We start from the raw sequence: 20,553 nt of genomic DNA, 5'->3' as shown, positions 1-20,553 counted from the left end.
CATCTCATCTCTGTTGCTGATGTCTGCTGTGGTCTCATCTTCATCACCAGGGGTCTGAGCTCTCAGAAGAGGGGAGAAAACATAAGAACAGAAGAATCTTTGTCTTTTTCCTCTCTCCACACAAAATATTTCTGAGTAATCACACTTATTCCTTCCTCCCAGACTCTGGAGTCTCAAACGGAGGGGTGTTAAAGGCTCTCAGTAACCAGTATCTCCTGTCTTCACTAGTTAACTCAACCCTCATCAGTCGGCTCATTAGTGGAGTTGTTTGTTTCAGCACCAGATAAAAAAAGTGTTCCAGCAGAAAAATATAAAAATGATTTTCAAACTGTTATGCTGGCCACCTATAACATTAAAACAGCTTTTTAGTTGTGAACATTAAAACATAAACAAATATTTTTCATAATATGTAATTTTGTTGATTGAGGTCCATTTTCATATTTAATAATACTGACTGATCACAAACATCAATATGCAAATGAGGGAAAAGGATGGACAAGTACACAAATATAGAGGAAATGAAATATGAAAAAGGTGTTTTCGAGTAATAAACAAAGGAAGTGACGTGCTGAATGACGGATGAGAGCAGATATAATCATCATATGATTTGAAGCTGCAGACAGAAACATCAGACTCAGAAACACACAACGTCTAAAGTAAGAACTACTCACATCTTCATTCTTTAAATTAGATTTTGAGATATTGTCTAAATTGTTGTGAATCCTATTACACTGCTACGATGCTTTTTTAAAAGTTCATAATGTTTCGCTTTAAGATGAAAATGAGAGATTCTGAGTTTTTCAATTTGTTTCTTCTCAGAAATGGAGCAGACTCCATATTTCATTCTTCTTCTCGTTGGTGAGTGTTTGTGGTTTTATTTATGGTTTCTAGTTTCATTAGGTTTGATCCTGTTCTGAAAAGCATTAAAGCAGCGTCTCTCTTTCACAGCTCTCTGCTCCGTATCTGAATGTGTTCAGCGTCAGTATCACTTTATAAATGAGAAGAAGACCTGGACTGAAGCTCAGATATACTGCAGAGAGAAATACACAGATCTGGCCACCGCTGACAACATGAACGACATGAAGGAGCTGATGAAGAGTGTGATTGATGAACGTTTCTGGATTGGGCTGCAGAAGACGGGTTGTGATCAATGGCATTGGTCTTCAGGTGAACCTGTTATCTATCTGAATTGGGCGACTGGACAACCAGAAAATAACAATTGTTCTATGATGAGAAATGGAGAATGGCATGTTGTGGGATGTGATAAGTCCCTGACTTTCATCTGCAGTTCATCCAGTAACAGTGAGTGCATCTCTCTACATTGACAACCAGTGTTTGGAATAACGGCGTTTAAAAGAACGGCGTTAGGTAACGACGTTATTTTTTCAGTAACGGGGTAATCTAACTAATTACTTTTCCCGTCGTTACAACGCCGTTAACGTTACTGAACGTTAAATACGGTGAGTTACTATGCATTGATTTAATATCCGAACGCACCCCTGGCTCACACAGCGAGTGAGCAGGTGGGTTAATAACGAGATAAGCGATTATGATTGGCTATGGCAGAGTCATGTGTTTCATGGTAGCCAATCAGAGCCAGTGTTTTTACACACACGCGCCAGCGGTGCCAAAAACACACACAGTCACACACACGCAACAGCTACACAGAGATTCGCAGCAGCAGCAGGAGAAATGGCGAGTCAGGAGCAATCTGATGAAAAGTTGGCACTTTCAAGGTGGAGATATAAGCACAACTTCAAATTCATTGTAGTCAAAGGCAAGAACGTGCATGTAATGTGTACATGTAATGTGTGACACACGCATCTACAAAGCTAGTGGCCAAAAACACTTTTCTTACAAAGAGTGCAGGATAAAACTCTTGCTGTCTGTTGACGTGCAATAAATCTCGAAAGTTATGTACGAACACCTGTCTGTTCTACTTATTTCAACTGACTTGTCAAAACTGCTAAAAAAAAAAAAATTCTTTGACATATAGCAACTTTTTTTTTTTTTACAGTAACGCAAATAGTTACTTTCCCTGGTAACGAGTTACTTTTATTATAGAGTAATTCAGTTACTAACTCAGTTACTTTTTGGAACAAGTAGTGAGTAACTATAACTAATTACTTTTTTAAAGTAATGTTCCCAACACTGTTGACAAAAAACATTAATTTATAAAAAGATGCATCACATTCAGGTTTTCAGCCCTACTCCTGGAGACCCGCTGTCCTGTAAAGTTTATATACAAACCTGTTTGAGCTGGTGATGTTCAGGAGATCCTGAAGAGCTTTGATTAGGTTTGGACAGCGGCTCTCCAGAACTCCTGACCTCAGCTTGACACAGTCCAGACTCAATACTAACTACTTCTACTTTTTAATGTGGTCATAAACATAGACAACTTGAAGTCAGTTTCTGTAAAGACAAACTTGAAAAAAGTTTGCCATTGAACGCATGTTGATCTTTTCCTGTCTCATGGAATAACTGTGGAAATCTGTCATTAGAGAGCTTTTTATTTTATTTTTATTTTATTATTATTATGAAATCAAAAATAGCAACCCATTGTTTTGGGAATTAATTAATTAATTGTATCAATTTAACAGCCATATAGTAGGGGTCAAAGCTGATGTCTGTCCTAGGAGAATTGACATTAAGATTTACCCAAATGTTATTAAAACTGTATTCAAGATGTTGTTAGCATATTGCATTGTTGTGATTGAAGTCAATAGTTAATTTGTGATAAAACAATGAAAGATGGCAAATTGTGTGGAGATTATTTCCTGGTCACGGTGTCATACAAAGTAATTATGAACACATACAAAAACAAGAGAGAACAAAGTATTAATAACTGATGATGTTGTGTTTTCCTGTGAGCTATAATTATTTTGTCAGAGAAATAAGAGTCCAGTATTTTAGAGAAACGTGAAAGGAAATGTAGTGGAGAAATAGAAAGTGGCAATAAAATGATCAAAGAAAATCACAAATGTTATTTAATGCTATATCAACAAAGTCAGTCTTTGAATGTAATGTGTTTCTGATGTTTCCACTGATGCTCCTGTTCACATCCAAACTGTAAAGCAGCATAATAATAATGAACAGACTGATTCACAAATATATTTTCATGTGTTTTCTGAAAGCGAACACAAGACTCATCTTTGTCAATCAGACGATGAACTGGAGAGACGCTCAGAGTTACTGCAGACAGAATCACATTGATCTGGTCAGTGTGAGAAACCAGGATGAGAATGAGAAGATTGAGAAGATCATGAATGACAGTCTGATATCTGAAGCTTGGATCGGTCTGTTCAGAGACTCATGGCAGTGGTCAGATCAGAGTGACTCTTCATTCAGATACTGGAACACTGGTGAACCTAATAATGTTGGAGGTGATGAAAACTGTACAGCTGTTGAAAAGAGCGCTCAGGGACGATGGAATGACATCTCTTGTAAGAACAACCAGTTTCCTTTTGTGTGTCATGAAGGTGAGTAGATCCTCACGAAACACACACAACCCATCATCTCCTCCAGATCTCTTAAAGTTCCCGCTACATGTCTGACATGACAAATTCATCCACAGTGTTTGTTCTGATGTTGTTTTTGGTCAGTCTCTCTCTAGTTTCTGCTTGTGCTCTGTTTGGTTTCCAGATAAACTGATTGTGATCAGAGAGAATCTGACGTGGTCTGAAGCTCTGAGATACTGCAGACAGAATCATGTGGATCTGGTCTCGGTTCATTCAGAAGAGATTCAGCGTCGTGTGATGAACGTGGTTAAACGAGCGTCAACTTCGGAGCTGTGGTTGGGTTTACACAACTACTGCATCATGAACATGTGGCTCTGGGTGAGTGGAGAGACGGTGTGCTATCAGAACTGGGCTCCAGGGAACGGAACCGAACCAGAAAACTGTAAGCTTGAGAAGAGAAAAGGAGCAGTTCAGTCTGGAGGAGATCAGCGCTGGATCAGCCGTCCTGAAACTGACAAACTCAACTTCATCTGCAGCAGATATTAAGAGTGAAGGACATGTGAAATGTTTGTGTGTTTTCTTGTTCACTATTTTTACACTTTCATTATTTTTCTGATTTACTTATATTTTTTCATTGATAGCTTCTGAGTGAATCTTATTATTTGGTTTTAAAAGTGTCAAAGTCTTTCTTAAGTCTCAAAAGAATTATAATGACATAATACAATATTGTCAAAGTTTTCTGACATCAGTGTTTAAGATTTTTGTATTGTTTTAAACACTCAGATGATATATGTGTGTTTTAAGAATCTCTCTGTATATCTGGTGGAGTTAAATCTCTTTGTTTTGCACTAATCATATATTATATTAGAAATGACTGTTAATTGTGTTTCTTGGAGCAGCAGCTCTATATTCTTTGTTTCTCAGCAGAATGAAATCTGGTTAGTAATTGAAAAGCAAACAGGAAAGATCAAAACCATGACATAATCACATGATAACACAAGATCAGCTCAAATATACTCATCTACAGCCAGTATTCTCGTCTCCTCGTTATTTCCTGATTTCCTAGATGTTACAATGAATTGGAAATTATTTGTAACAAACATGTAAACTTTCCTTTTTATTGTTGATTTATTAGGTTGATATCTAGGATATATTGTCACTTACAAAACATTCACATTTCAGCCATGGCCGTAGCCAGGCTTTGAAAATTAGTGAGGTCCAGGGGGTTTCTATAGTGGAGTGTCTATTTACACTAAGTATAATTAGACTGCATTGTTGGTTGAAGCTATTTACACTAACTCGACCCACCAACGTGTGATTTGGCTAGTCAACACTACAAAAGACAAGCAACAATTATCAACTCTAGTGGTGCAGATGGTAAAACATCTATGGGAAGGCTTGGCTGTCTCCTGAACATTAGCTGATAAAGAGAAAACCCGGTGGTGTCATTTTTCGTAGAGTTATAACCATAGGCGTATAGGTTTGATTTTGAGATTGGTGAGGACATCCCCGGAAGCTGAGGATTCAGGAAATTAATAGGATAATATATTAAGGTTTTTAGTCTACATTGACCTATGTTAATTGAACATTGAATATGTATGTTAATTAATGAATTCTGTAATGTGACAGGTATAATGACAAGGAGGCAGTGTGACAGACGTATTAACTTTACTCCACCTATAGTGTTATGCAATAATTCATTCTGTAATGTTACAGGTAACAAATAATGATAAGGAGGCAGTTTGACAGAGACTTAACTTCACTTAACTTTTTTGTCTCCTGTCATGTTCCTTACTATTTGAAGTAGTCAAACACACGTCTACGTCTGTCATTAACAGAAATTAACTGTTGGCATATTTGTTTGAAATCAACTTTGTGGTCGACATGGCACACAGAAATACTGTTAAGTCTCAATTGTGCCATTGTTGATCTGAGCCATGTTTTCAGTCTCCTAAGAGCACTGAAACTTCTTTCAGCCTCAGCTGATGAGACTGGGATGACTAAAAGCAGCCTGAAAGAGTTTCAACTTGATCAAACAAGCCTCTCACTTCAACAGCCATTCCTCTCATGATATTAGCCACTTCAGTACTTGATTTGAAAGTACTTTTAGTCCGAAACATGGCTAATTGGACTTTTAGATTATCCTTGTTCAGTTCTGGATAGTGATCAACAATGTCATTTACTTTTCCAGTCAGTAGAATAGATCTGGTTGGTTGAAGAACCTGTCCTGAAGCTGAGCATCAACACAATCTATCATTTTATAGAAATGTCACAGTGTCTGGGTTGTGTCCCTGGATTTCCACTAGATGTCCTCCTTTCTCACGGTGTCTGTCACCTTATCACTTCCTGTTCCCTTATTTGGTCACCTTCCTCCTTGTTTAGTTAATTGATTGTTCCCCACCTGTCTCCTGTTTCCCCTTTATCCTTCTGTGTATTTATACCCGGTCTGTCTGAGTCTGTGTTACGGAGTCCTTGTTTAATGTAATGTTAATTCATGTCCGTCAGTTCTTGCCCTTGCCTTGCCTTGCCTTGCCTTGCCTTGCCTTGCCTTGCCTTGCCTTGCCTTGCCTTGCCTTGCCTTGCCTTGCCTTGTCTTCTTGTTTGGTTTATGTTTGGATGGATGTTTTTTGGTTTCGACTCATGCCTGGACTGTTTACCCTTTGGATTTTCCCTTTAATAAAGTCACATACCTGCACTTGGATCTCTCCGTGTTTCTTGTATCACCAGACGTAACAGAAGGACTCCGTCAAAGCGAAGATCCAGCGGTATGTCTGCTTATGTCTCCTCCCCAGCCACAGAGCGGGAGAGGAACGGATTTGAGGGAACTCGCCTGGTGGTTTTCCGGGGGACCAGGGGAGGTCGCCGAGGAGGGGGTGGTCGAGAGGAGATTCATAACCGCTCTCAACCAAGGCCTCCCTTCGACCCGGGGCTCGTGTGGGATGGATCAGAGCATGATTAGGATCAGAGAGCGCCTCTGCCCATGATTGCCGCGAGTCCAGCGCCACGGTGCAAAATGGCCGCCAGCTCAGCGCCAACGCCCAAGAAGGACGCTGACTCATTCTTGGATTATTTCGCTACACTGTCCAAGATCCTAGAGATTCCCAAGATGGTTAACGTCATGGCTGCTGAGCCATCGCCTCAGCACAAGATGGCCGCCAGCTTGGAGCCACAGCACAAGATGGCCGACTCAACGCCTGAGACTCCAGACAAGGTGTCACCGACTCGCCATCATAGAGGGCGGAGGAGGAGGAGACAGGCATCTTCCGTTCCTCAAAGCCCGGAGGACGTTCCCGAGGCGGTGCCCGATGCTGTTCCGGAGGCTGAGGTGGTGCCCGATGCTGTTCCGGAGGCTGAGGTGGTGCCCGATGCCGAGGCGGTGCCCGATGCTGTTCCGGAGGCCGATGCGGTGCCCGCCGAGGCGGTGCCCGATGCCGTTCCGGAGGCCGAGGCGGTGCCCGATGCCGTTCCCGAGGCCGAGGCGGTGCCAGGTGCCGTTCCCGAGGCCGAGGCGGTGCCAGGTGCCGTTCCCGAGGCCGAGGCGGTGTCTGATGCCGTTCCAGAGGCCGAGGTGGTGCCCGATGCCGAGGCGGTGCCCGATGCCGTTCCGGAGGCCGAGGCAGTGCCCGATGCTGTTCCGGAGGCCGAGGTGGTGTCCGATGCCGAGGCTGTGTCCGTTGCCGTTCCGGAGGCCGAGGCCGAGGCGGTGCCCGAGGCCGCTCCCGATGCGGTGCCCGAGGCCGCTCCCGATGTGGTGCCCGAGACCGCTCCCGAGGCAGTTACCGAGGCAGTGCCCGAGGCCGTTCCAGAGGCGGTGCCTGAAGCAAAGGCGTCTCACGTCTCCACAGGCAGTCCTAAGCCAAGTCAGGTGCCCATTGACTCTCCAGAGTCGAGTCAAGTTCCTGTTGACATTCCAGAGTCGAGTCAGGTGACTGTTGAATTCTCAGAGTTGAGTGAGGTTCCGGTTGACCTTCCAGAGGCTAGTCAGGTGCTTGTGGACCCTCCAGATTCAGGGTTAGTCACCGATGACCCTCCAGAGTTAGGGCTAGTCACGATGACCCTCCAGAGTCAGGACTAGTCACAGATGACCATCCAGAGTCAGGGCCAGTCACTGATGACCTTCCAGAGCCAGGGCTAGGTACCATGGACTTTCCAGAGACAAGGCTAGTCATCTTGGACCTTTCAGAGTCAGGTCAAGTCACTGGGTGGCCTTCTGCTCCGCCCTGTTGGACTCCGGCATCGACCACAGGGGCGTGGTGGTCATCTGCTCCGCCCTGGGGGGCTTCCGCTCTGACCACACGGACATGGTGGTCTTCTGCTCCACCCTGGGGGGGTTCCACTCTGACCACACGGACGTGGTGGTCCTCTGCTCCGTCCTGGGGGGCTTCCGCTCTGACCACACGGACGTGGTGGTCTTCTGCTCCGCCCTGGGGGGCTTCCGCTCTGACCACACGGACATGGTGGACTTCTGCTCCGCCCTGGGGGGCGCTTGCCCTGACTACACGGTTGTGGTGGTCTTCCGCTCCGCCCTGGAGGACTCTGGCCTTGACCACAAAGGTGTGGTGGTCTTCTGCTCCGCCCTGGGGGGCTTCATGTTGTTTTTTCCTTTTGTTTTTGTGTTAATGTCTGTCCCTGTCCCTTTCTGTTAGTCTGGCCCTCCGTCCCTCCCCCTGTACCTCCTCTGGTCCTCCTCCCTCCTGGTCTTTCTGTGTTGTGTTACATTCTGGTGCCTGTTCCCCATGTTTTTCTTTTCTGGCCCTCCGTCCCTCCCCCTGAGCCTCCACCTGTCCGCCTCCCTCCTGGTCTGTTTTGTGTCTGTCGTGGAGCGTCTGGGAGCCGCTCCGTAGAGGGGGGGTTCTGTCACAGTGTCTGGGTTGTGTCCCTGGGTTTCCACTAGATGTCCTCCTTTTTCACGGTGTCTGTCGCCTTATCACTTCCTGTTCCCTTATTTGGTCACCTTCCTCCTTGTTTAGTTAATTGATTATTTCCCACCTGTCTCCTGTTTCCCCTTTATCCTTCTGTGTATTTATACCCGGTCTGTCTGTGTTACGGAGTCCTTGTTTAATGTAATGTTAATTCATGTCCGTCAGTTCTTGCCCTTGCCTTGTCTTCTTGTTTGGTTTATGTTTGGATGGATGTTTTTTGGTTTTGACTCATGCCTGGACTGTTTACCCTTTGGATTTGCCCTTTAATAAAGTCACATACCTGCACTTGGATCTCTCCGTGTTTCTTGTATCACCAGACGTAACAAGAAATGGCTCGGCCCACCAGTGTAACGTTTTGGTGGCTGTCTTTGGTGAGAAATCTGAATAGACTCAATCCCAAGGGAGTCAACCATTGCCACTGCTTTCTGAAAAACCTCCTGAAAGCTGTCCTCATTTATTTTGCTTTTAGAGTAGATCTGACACAGTCTATTGACCTTCTTATTCCTGCAATTGTTTCTGTCCATTTTTGCAGGGACTTGTTCTCACACTCTAACTCATCAATCACTTCTAATGCCAAAAAAAGTCCAAGCACAGTTTTCCCCTTTTCAAATCTCTCTCTTAGTCCATTTGCCCTCACACCTGTGTTAGATCCATTTGATGCCATCTCCTCCAAGCTAGTTAAAACACTCTCATACTGAGACAGCACTGCTCTGATAGCTTTTCCTCAGACTGTCTGAGTGATGTCGACTGTCTTTATGAACCTGCTGCTACTGCTGAAAATAAGGCCTTCAATTTCCCAGACTGGTGGCTTAATGTCAAGCAGACTGTGTGATCAAGTTAAGACAGTGTGACCCACAATGCACATGCAAAGCCAATGGCTGCTGTCTTTTAAGTTCTGCTTATGCTCCCGAATGTCTTTCTGACATATTGGCTGCACCATCATATGTCTGACCACTTAGACAACTCATAGGAACATTTAGTCTCCAGAGGACATCCGCAGCCACCCTAGCAATTTCCAGTCCAGTTGTCCCTGGAACTTCATATAAACCAAAAATACCTCTTGTGGAATCAGGTCATGGTCCACATATCTAAAACTGATATATTCTTGCTCTACTCCTGATACATCTTGAGTGCCATCTATATTGAGTGAGTTCTGCAAAACTGGTAGAGACTGGATAGAGACTGCAATACTTCTGACAATACAATTTCCTAACAATTGCAAAATCTCATTTTGCACTGGAGGAGAGGTATAGTCATGACAACGGGAGAGCCAACTAGAGAGACTAGCATCATCTTTGGATATAAATTTCAAAAGCTGAAATATATTCCCATCTTGGGTCTCATGGCCTCGCAGTGGCAGACCCGGCCTAGCTAGGTACTATAATACTTTTTTTTTTGGTGAAATTCACAGGATTCTGCTTCTTCTTCTTCATTTCTGACAGACATTTAAATACAAAACTGTATGCAGGGCTTAATTACCACCTCATTTTGGCAGATCCCCCTTCTCCAGGGGCGGCGTTTCAGTATGGCTGAGTAGAGCCCTGCATTTCAGCACAACTTTTTTTAAGACTCTAAGGCCGAGCTTCGGGACAATTTTCATGCCATAGTTCAGACGCGGGTTGGGTCTGTGTTAGGCTTCTTCTTATTTTATATTTTAGACTTCCATCAATTAGTGATGAAAAAAAATTATAATAATTGCCACGCTGGTGGAAACAACATGAGACTGTGCTACCGCGACTGTCAAGAGCGACTCAACGGTGGTTAGTGTCCCGCAGCAGCAGCGCAGCTGAACAGTTCTGTGTTTAAATAATAAGCTTAAACGTGTCAGGGGGAAATAGTATGGAGACATCTGAATTATTTACTAATAAACTAGTGTTTTCTGAGTCTGTGTCACAAGGATGAAGTTGCCGAGCCTGTCTCGCCATTAGACGCGCCTTTAGAGAGAAGTGCATCTTTAACGGATTATTATTATAATGAAATAGCTTTTGTTTTCGATTTGTTTTATTTCCTTAAGTATTCATTTAAAGCTTAATCATTTGTATCATGAGATTTTCACCAAGTGAATTAAACAACAAGAAAAACTAATAATGCGCTGCTCTTGCCTCAGATGCGGACAAAACACAGATCTCCTCATTCGCCGGCAAAACCTTGTTAACTCAATTTGAGCTCTTTTATTTTCATATAGCCTAATATTAAGTGCACCTGTCTGATACAACACCAACACTGACGACGGAACGTTGTTTAATTATCGACTTTTTTCCCCCTTTCGGTCAATCAGTCATAACAATCAGTCAAATTTGTGTTTTAAGCACACCTGACACATCCCTAAACCGGAAATTTAAAGCAGAACGTGCACCACTTGCAGGTTACTGTAGCATATGTTAGAACACTGCCACAAGCATGATTTATTTTAGCACTGCTAATCAATTTTATATTTTCACTTAGTGCAGGTTAATGTAAGGAAGATACAACAGATATTGATTTTTTTTGTATATACTCCACTTCCACTTCACTTTCACTGTTTGACCATTATCCTAATGTTTATGCAGTTCAGTGTTGTTGTTGTTTGTTTTTTTGTTTTGTTTTATATATATATACATATATATATATATATACAACCCGAATTCCGGAAAAGTTGGGACTTTTTTAAATTTTAATAAAATGAAAACTAAAAGACCTCCATTGTCGAAGCGGCCGCTCGGAGCTGTGGCCGTAAGGTTTCCGGTGCCTGTCGAGGTGGCAATCCCCGAACCCGGTGGTGGACACCGGAAGTAAGGGATGCCGTCAAGCTGAAGAAGGAGTCCTATCGGGCCTGGTTGGCTTGTGGGACTCCTGAGGCAGCTGACAGGTACCGGCAGGCCAAGCGGACTACAGCCCGGGTGGTTGTGGAGGCAAAAACTCGGGCCTGGGAGGAGTTCGGTGAGGCCATGGAGAAGGACTATCGGTCAGCCTCGAAGAGATTCTGGCAAACCGTCCGGCACCTCAGGAGAGGGAAGCAGTGCCCTACCAACGCTGTTTACAGTAAAGGCGGGGAGCTGTTGACCTCAACTGGGGATGTCGTTGGACGGTGGAAGGAATACTTCGAGGATCTCCTCAATCCCGCTGTCACGTCTTCCATTGAGGAAGCAGAGGCTGAGGGCTCAGATGTGGACTCGTCCATCACCCAAGCTGAAGTCACCGAGGTAGTCAAGAAACTCCTCGGTGGCAAGGCACCGGGGGTGGATGAGATCCGCCCTGAGTACCTCAAGTCTCTGGATGTTGTGGGGCTGTCTTGGCTGACACGCCTCTGCAGCATCGCGTGGCAGTCGGGGACGGTGCCTCTGGAATGGCAGACCGGGGTGGTGGTCCCTCTTTTTAAGAAGGGGGACCGGAGGGTGTGTTCCATCTACAGGGGGATCACACTTCTCAGCCTCCCTGGGAAAGTATATGCCAGGGTACTGGAGAGGAGAATCCGGCCGATAGTGGAACCTCGGATTCAGGAGGAACAGTGTGGTTTTCGTCCAGGCCGTGGAACACTGGACCAGCTCTATACCCTCTACAGGGTGCTGGAGGGTTCATGGGAGTTTGCCCAACCAGTCCACATGTGCTTTGTGGATTTGGAGAAGGCATTCGACTGTGTCCCTCGCGGCGGCCTGTGGAGGGTGCTCCGGGAGTATGGGGTCCGGGGCCCTTTGCTAAGGGCTATCCAGTCCCTGTACGACCGGAGCAGGAGCTTGGTTCGTATTGCCAGCAGTAAGTCAGACTTGTTCCCGGTGCGTGTTGGACTCCGGCAGGGCTGCCCTTTGTCGCCGGTTCTGTTCATGATTTTTATGGACAGAATTTCTAGGCGCAGCCAGGGGTCGGAGGGGGTCAGGTTTGGTGACGACACGATTTCGTCTCTGCTCTTTGCGGATGATGTTGTCGTGTTGGCCTCATCAAGCCAGGACCTTCAGCATGCACTGGGACGGTTTGCAGCCGAGTGTGAAGCGGCTGGGATGAGAATCAGCACCTCCAAATCCGAGGCCATGGTCCTCAGTCGGAAAAGGGTGGCTTGCCCACTCCAGGTTGGTGGAGAGTTCCTGCCTCAAGTGGAGGAGTTTAAGTATCTTGGGGTCTTGTTCACGAGTGAGGGAAGGATGGAACGGGAGATTGACAGACGGATCGGTGCAGCTTCTGCAGTAATGCGGTCGATGTACCGGTCTGTCGTGGTGAAGAAAGAGCTGAGCCGCAAGGCGAAGCTCTCGATTTACCGGTCAATCTACGTTCCTACTCTCACCTATGGTCATGAGCTTTGGGTCATGACCGAAAGGACAAGATCCCGGATACAGGCGGCCGAAATGAGCTTTCTCCGCAGGGTGGCTGGGCGATCGCTTAGAGATAGGGTGAGAAGCTCAGTCACCCGGGAGGAGCTCAGAGTAGAGCCGCTGCTCCTCCACATCGAGAGGGGTCAGCTGAGGTGGCTCGGGCATCTGTTCCGGATGCCTCCTGGACGCCTTCCCGGGAAGGTGTTCCGGGCGCGTCCCACTGGGAGGAGACCCCGGGGAAGACCTAGGACACGCTGGAGAGACTATGTCTCCCGGCTGGCCTGGGAACGCCTCGGTGTCCCCCCAGAAGAGCTGGAGGAAGTGTCTAGGGAGAGGGAAGTCTGGGGTTCTCTGCTTAGACTGCTGCCCCCGCGACCCGGCCCCGGATAAGCGGAAGAAGATGGATGGATGGATGGAAAACTAAAAGACTTTCAAATCACATGTGCCAATATTTTATTCACAATAGAACATAGATAACATAGCAAATGTTTAAACTGAGAAAGTTTACAATTTTATGCACAAAATGAGCTCATTTCAATTTTGATTTCTGCTACAGGTCTCAAAATAGTTGGGACGGGGCATGTTTACCATGGTGTAGCATCTCCTTTTCTTTTCAAAATAGTTTGAAGACGTCTGGGCATTGAGGCTATGAGTTGCTGGAGTTTTGCTGTTGGAATTGGTCCCATTCTTGCCTTATATAGATTTCCAGCTGCTGAAGAGTTCGTGGTCGTCTTTGACGTATTTTTCGTTTAATGATGCGCCAAATGTTCTCTATAGGTGAAAGATCTGGACTGCAGGCAGGCCACGTTAGCACCCGGACTCTTCTACGACGAAGCCATGCTGTTGTTATAGCTGCAGTATGTGGTTTTTCGTGAAATAAACAAGGTCTCCCTGAAATAGACGTTGTTTGGAGGGAAGCATATGTTGCTCTAAAACCTTTATATACCTTTCAGCATTCACAGAGCCTTCCAAAACATGCAAGCTGCCCATACCGTATGCACTTATGCACCCCCATACCATCAGAGATGCTGGCTTTTGAACTGAATGCTGATAACATGCTGGAAGGTCTCCCTCCTCTTTAGCCCGGAGGACACGACGTCCGTGATTTCCAACAAGAATGTCAAATTTGGACTCGTCTGACCATAAAACACTATTCCACTTTGAAATAGTCCATTTTAAATGAGCCTTGGCCCACAGGACACGACGGCGCTTCTGGACCATGTTCACATATGGCTTCCTTTTTGCATGATAGAGCTTTAGTTGGCATCTGCTGATGGCACGGCGGATTGTGTTTACCGACAGTGGTTTCTGAAAGTATTCCTGGGCCCATTTAGTAATGTCATTGACACAATCATGCCGATGAGTGATGCAGTGTCGTCTGAGAGCCCGAAGACCTCGGGCATCCAATAAAGGTCTCCGGCCTTGTCCCTTACGCACAGAGATTTCTCCAGTTTCTCTGAATCTTTTGATGATGTTATGCACTGTAGATGATGAGATTTGCAAAGCCTTTGCAATTTGACGTTGAGGAACATTGTTTTTTAAGTTTTCCACAATTTTTTTACGCAGTCTTTCACAGATTGGAGAGCCTCTGCCCATCTTTACTTCTGAGAGACTCTGCTTCTCTAAGACAAAGCTTTTATAGCTAATCATGTTACAGACCTGATATCAATTAACCTAATTAATCACTAGATGTTCTCCCAGCTGAATCTTTTCAAAACTGCTTGCTTTTTTAGCCATTCGTTGCCCCCGTGCCAACTTTTTTGAGACCTGTAGCAGGCATACAATTTTAAATGAGCTAATTAAGTGGATAAAAGTGTAACATTTCTCAGTGTAAACATTTGCTACGTTATCTATGTTCTATTGTGAATACAATATTGGCTCATGTGATTTGAAATTCCTTTAGTTTTCATTTTATTAAAATTTAAAAAACGTCCCAACTTTTCCGGAATTCGGGTTAAATATTTAGATGTTTCTCATAACTGTCATGGTCTAAGCATTATCTGTTTCTGTTGTTCTGATGAAGGAAACTTGTGTTGGGGAGGATTCAATGTCTGTTGAGGCCCATGTGAATGTGCTACAAAGTGAGTATCAGAAAACACATCCAGACACAAGAATGTCTGTGGAGGATATACTCAAAAAACACCCATACTTAAGGACTCCTGCTGGACTGAGTATAGTAAAAAATCATCAACTGTAAAATATTAAATCTCTTCATGTAATATTTTATTCTTCTGTGCCCTTTTAGCCCATCTGTTTATAATTTAAAAAAATAGTTTTAGAAAACAATGTAAGATTTATCAGTTTATACAAGAACATGAAATGCACCGTATATTGTGACCCTTAAACATTAACTTCTGATTGTTTTTGCAGTTCTGCACTGTATATAGCTACACTGTCTGAGCCAAAGAGTATGGAACAGAATTTGAAAAAGTGTTTTCATTTTATTTTTCTCTTTTTTATTATTCAGACTACACAATTGTTTTGTCTGTTACAACAGTCACTATGTCAGATTATACGATTTTGACTGGATAAAATCTTGTCATGTCGTGGGTACCAAACTTGCCAGACTACGCGTTGCTTCCCGACCAATTATCGCGTGGTGTCTACGATGTGCGTACTGTCATCGAGAAGCTTGACTTCCGTAAACAACAGCAGCAATTATCGTTATCGTATAGGCGTTTCGTCCACACGACGATTTGCATTTTCATCTGGACGACGAATCCGTATATTTTCTGAAACGATGACGTCATCAGCCCACGTCTTGCCCCTAATCAGACAGCGATACTTCACGTGACAACAACAAAAATATGAACAAACACTGAACGGTTGTCTTTTTATTAACTAATATTAACACGGATTAATAAATGTATTGTTCCATGTTCGTTTGTGTACCACGCGCAAGGTTTATGAGCATTGTACATGTCTTCTCCGTTTTAAGTATATCTCTGGCAGAATTACAGCACCACATGCTGGTCTGGCATGTATACTACATCGTTTTGTGGTTTTGTGTGGACGCGGATATTTCTTGAGATGAGGAAAAAAAGGTCTGATTGGGGTAAGCTCAGTCTCCGTGTGGACGGGCCGAAGAAGTAACGGGTATTTACGGTTATGGATAGAAATGTAGTGGAGTATAGAGTACAATATTTGCCTCTCAAATGTACTTGAGTAAAGTCATGAGTACGCCCCAAAAATGATACTCGAGTAAAGTACAGATCCCTCAAAATTTTACTTAAGTACTGTACTCAAGTAAATGTACTCCGGCTCTGGTTATGACCGCACACATAAGGCTTGCCACAAAGAACTGGTTAAAGAAATGATTATGAATGTGTCTAAATTAGCAGGGAGACATTCAATTGTTTAGTAATAAACTAGTGTTTTCTTTGTCACAGCTAAGATGAAGTTGATGATGTGGACTCGCCATGAACGTGAGAAAATGCACATTTCAAATGGATTACATAATCAGAGAATAGCCTATTTATTTTGATTTGCATATTTTCGTTTAAAAGTAGACATTTCAAGCTTTCTGTAATATATTGCCTATATTTATTTTTAAACCCAACATTAAAAGACTAAAAGATTAAGACACTACCTGACCTAAAATATCACCCAAAGTTTCTACAGCTTTTTTCTTAGCTATTTCAGAATCTGGAAAAATGACTAGGGCTAATTTGTTACTGCAGTCGGTAGAGCGATATGAATGTGTGATGTACAGCATGATAAATGCTCGTCACTTCTGCTCCCGAAACTTTGTCAGCCTGTGGGTCATTTGGTTTATTGAAAAACGATTGCACTGATTTGCATGTTTCTTGATGATGTGCTTTTTTTCTGTGGTACTGACATGCACCACCTCGCTTCACGTCATATTCTCCACCATGTCCCAAAAAAAAAAAAAAACTCTCTCTGCTTCGCCATCTACAGTTCTTAACCAAGTGTATGTTGTGGTCTATTCGCTATTAAAAGTGCATCTTCTCTTTTTCGTGGCCACAACCTGACCGAACCTGACCGAACAGCGTGAGCGCTCTCCCATTTCAGATTGTTGACAATATTGAGGAGGCGTTTGTGCACCAGTCAACAGTTTGATTGACGTACGACTCAGCCTAAAGCTTTTATTGCTCTCCTCTGAACTATTGGACATAAGTTAACAGTACGTGTATCCATAAAATTGCTGTACAACATAAAGCGGGACAGGTGGTCAATATTCGTGCCAGTTATTCAGCCAATAAAGTGTAGGCCTATAAAATTGTGTCTAGTACTATATAAATTACAAAGGTTTAATTGGCATCTTTATTTCAAACGACCCGACCGACAGCGACCCGAATATCATTACAAATATTTTTGGATGACTCGTAACCGCGGGTAACCGCTGGTGACTGCAGACATTCGCTTATTTCGGATCAACCTGCGCATCACTGGTGGTGACAGAAGATGGAATAGACTTGATGAAGCCTTCATAACAGCCTTCTGTATGTATTCTGCTTTCAACATTGCATATTCACCACACCTGAGAAAGACACTGACTTTCCTTCAGAGGCACATTCTCAACATTAGAAGATGGAGACAAGCACTGTCAGTAACTTTACTCTGAATGATTAGCCTTTTGTATTAGATCCTCGTTCCTCAGCTGTACCATTGCCCAAAGTGCACTCGAAGGACATTCACTCTTTTGAAGTTAATCCAACATGTTGTAGTTGTACATGCACATGAACCACATTTTAGTATAACCTGTGGTATAGATGAGTGCCAATCAACTTTTTTGTGGTTCCATTCTAGTATAAAACATGCACAGGAAGCATTTGAACTTCATTTTTAGTCCTTTCGGTAAAAAAAATTATTGTCTCAGTGAAGAGTCAGCAGTACAGGTTTATTATAATATAATGGAGAAGGGTCTGGCTGCAGACTTGCACTCTCAGTCTCTTGCGCTTCTGCTAGCAGGAGCGGACTGGCCATCGGGAGCACCGGGACATTTTGCAGTGGCCTGACGGTCATTCTGGCCTGCCGGCTGCTGCTGTGCAGTCGATCAGGCTGATGTGCAATAGGCTGGTATGCAACTGCAAATTAATTGACGGTATGAATCTACGAATCAGGCGATCTTGGAGTGAAAATGACAGCACCACATGACCAAAAATTAGCGACGCACTGCCTAATTGGCTATATCCAGAGGCAGGCTTTATCTTAGAAAATCGCGCAAAAAATGGAGCATAAACGCAGAGGAGCAGAGACAGAACGTATAAAAAGGAGAAAAGCCCTGGCCGCAGTCGCAGCAAAATCCCAGCCATGCTCGCCAGTAAGGGAGCAGGTCTGTCCGAATTACATTTATATTTACTAGGGATGGGACAGTTCACTGAAAAAAAATGAGCCGCTCAGTTCACCACACACAGTTCGGCACGCGCTAGGACCGCTGTTCAACTTAAATCTGACAAAACATCCGTAATATGGTTTACTATAAATAACACGTAAAACAAACAGGGATCAAATAATATATGTTTCTGCTGAAGGATGCGCATTCTGGATTCCCAGACATTACAACAACAGCGATGAAAAAACCTCTACAAATCATTCACTCTTGTTCAACACTAATACGAACACTGTATCAGTACATTCTCTTAAAGTCAAGTCAGGTCAAGTCAAGTCACCTTTATTTCTATAGCGCTTTAAACAAAATACATTGCGTCAAAGCAACTGAACAACATTCATTAGGAAAACAGTGTCAATAATGCAAAATTATAGTTAAAGGCAGTTCATCATTGAATTCACTGATGTCATCTCTGTTCAGTTAAATAGTGTCTTGTGCATTTATTTGCAATCAAAGTCAACGATATCGCTGAAGATGAAGGGACCTCAACTAAGCAAGCCAGAGGCAGCAGCGGCAAGGAACCGAAACTCCATCGGTGACAGAATGGAGAAAAAAACCTTGGGAGAAACCAGGCTCAGTTGGGGGGCCAGTTCCTCTCTGACCAGACGAAACCAGTAGTTCAATTCCAGGCTGCAGCAAAGTCAGATTGTGCAGAAGAATCATCTGTTTTCTGTGGTCTTGTCCTGGTGCTCCTCTGAGACAAGGTCTTTACAGGGGCTCTGTATCTGGGGCTCTAGTTGTCCTGGTCTCCGCTGTAGAGGTCCTTTCTAGGTGCTGATCCACCATCTGGTCTGGATACGTACTGGATCCGGGTGACTGCAGTGACCCTCTGATCTGGATACAGACTGGATCTGGTGGCTACGGTGACCTCGGAATAAGAGAGAAACAGACAAATATTAGCGTAGATGACATTCTTCTAATGATGTAGCAAGTACATAGGGTGTTATGGGAAGTGTTCCCGGTTCCGGTTTACCTAATTAATGCAGCCTAAAAATCCTTTAACGGATTTGGATATTAAAAGCATATTAGTATGTTATGTGTAAGCCAGGTTAAAGAGATGGGTCTTTAATCTAGATTTAAACTGCAAGAGTGTGTCAGTCTCCCGAACAATGTTAGGTAGGTTATTCCAGAGTTTTGAGAACGTAGCGGATGTAGAGGATTATAATGTAAAAGGAGCTCATTCAAATACTGAGGTGCTAAACCATTCAGGGCTTTATAAGTAATAAGCAATATTTTTAAATCTATACGATGTTTGATAGGGAGCCAGTGCATGACGGGACCTGGCAAATATGTTCATACTTCCTGGTTCTAGTAAGAACTCTTGCTGCTGCATTTTGGACTAGCTGTAGTTTGTGCAGAGTGCAGAACAACCACCCAAATAAAGCATTACAAAAATCTAACCCTGAGGTCATAAATTCATGGACTAACATTTCTGCATTTGACATTGAGAGCACAGGCCGTAATTTAGATATATTTTTGAGATGGAAAAATGCAGTTTTACAAATGCTAGAAACGTGGCTTTCTAAGGAAAGATTGCGATCAAATAGCACACCTAGGTTCCTTACTGATGACGAAGAATTGACAGAGCAACCATCAAGTCTTAGACAGTGTTTTAGGTTATTACATACATGAGTTTTTAGGTCCTATAATTAACACCTCTGTTATTTCAGAATTTAGCAGTAAGAAATTACTTGTCATCCAGTTTTTATATCGACTATGCATTCCATTAGTTTTTCAAATTGGTGTGTTTCTAGTATCTTGGACAGAAAAGGGAGATTCGAGATTGGTCTATAATTAACTAGTTCTTTGGGGTCAAGTTGTGGTTTTTTGATGAGAGGCTTAATAACAGCCAGTTTGAAGGTTTTGGGGACATGTCCTAATGACAATGAGGAATTAATAATAGTCAGAAGAGGATCTATGACTTCTGGAAGCACCTCTTTTAGGAGCTTAGATGGTATAGGGCCTAACATACATGTTATTGGTTTAGATGATTTAACAAGTTTATACAATTCTTCCTCTCCTATAGTAGAGAATGAGTGGAACTGTTCCTCAGGGGGTCTATAGTGCACTGTCTGATGCGATACTGTAGCTGACGGCTGAATGGTTGCAAGTTTATCTCTAATAGTATCAATTTTAGAAGTAAAGTAGTTCATAAAGTCATTACTGCTGTGGTGTTGGGAAATGTCAACACTTGTTGAGGCTTTATTTTTCGTTAATTTAGCCACTGTATTGAATACATACCTGGGGTTATGTTTTTTTTCTTCTAAAAGAAAAGAAAAGTAATCGGATCTAGCAGTTTTTAATGCTTTTCTGTAGGATAGGTTACTTTCCTGCCAAGCAATACGAAATACCTCTAGTTTTGTTTTCCTCCAGCTGCGCTACATTTTTCGGGCTGCTCTCGTTAGGGTGCGAGTATGCTCATTATACCATGGTGTCAAACTGTTTTCCTTAACCTTCCTTAAGTGTAAAGGAGCAACTGTATTTAAAGTGCTAGAAAAGAGAGAGTCCATAGTTTCTGTTACATCATCAAGTTGTTC

At 43.5% G+C, this 20,553-nt stretch overlaps 1 protein-coding gene across 1 annotated transcript; it reads left to right on the top strand.

Annotated features, from left to right (window-relative positions):
• Nucleotides 1-3,006: 3,006 nt before the first annotated feature.
• Nucleotides 3,007-4,031, top strand: LOC132096286 (C-type lectin lectoxin-Thr1). Its single transcript, XM_059501553.1, has 2 exons — nt 3,007-3,403; nt 3,789-4,031. Exons 1-2 carry the CDS (start codon nt 3,089-3,091, stop codon nt 4,002-4,004), a joined length of 531 nt encoding a protein of 176 aa, XP_059357536.1. The 5' UTR covers nt 3,007-3,088; the 3' UTR covers nt 4,005-4,031.
• The last annotated feature ends 16,522 nt before the right edge of the window (nt 4,032-20,553 follow it).

Source organism: Carassius carassius, chromosome 2 (assembly GCF_963082965.1).
Source record: "Carassius carassius chromosome 2, fCarCar2.1, whole genome shotgun sequence".
In the NCBI taxonomy this organism is placed as follows: Eukaryota; Metazoa; Chordata; class Actinopteri; order Cypriniformes; family Cyprinidae; genus Carassius; species Carassius carassius.
The sequence above is the reverse complement of the archived record's forward strand: the minus strand, read 5'-3'. Positions and strand labels throughout refer to the sequence as shown.

Bases quoted from the DNA above. Each gene is read 5' to 3' on its own strand.
- LOC132096286 (XM_059501553.1), top strand. From the start codon at position 3,089: ATGAACAGACTGATTCACAAATATATTTTCATGTGTTTTCTGAAAGCG. The intron at 3,404-3,788 runs GTTGAAAAGAGC...TCAACTTCGGAG, and splicing joins GTGATGAAAACTGTACAGCT to CTGTGGTTGGGTTTACACAA.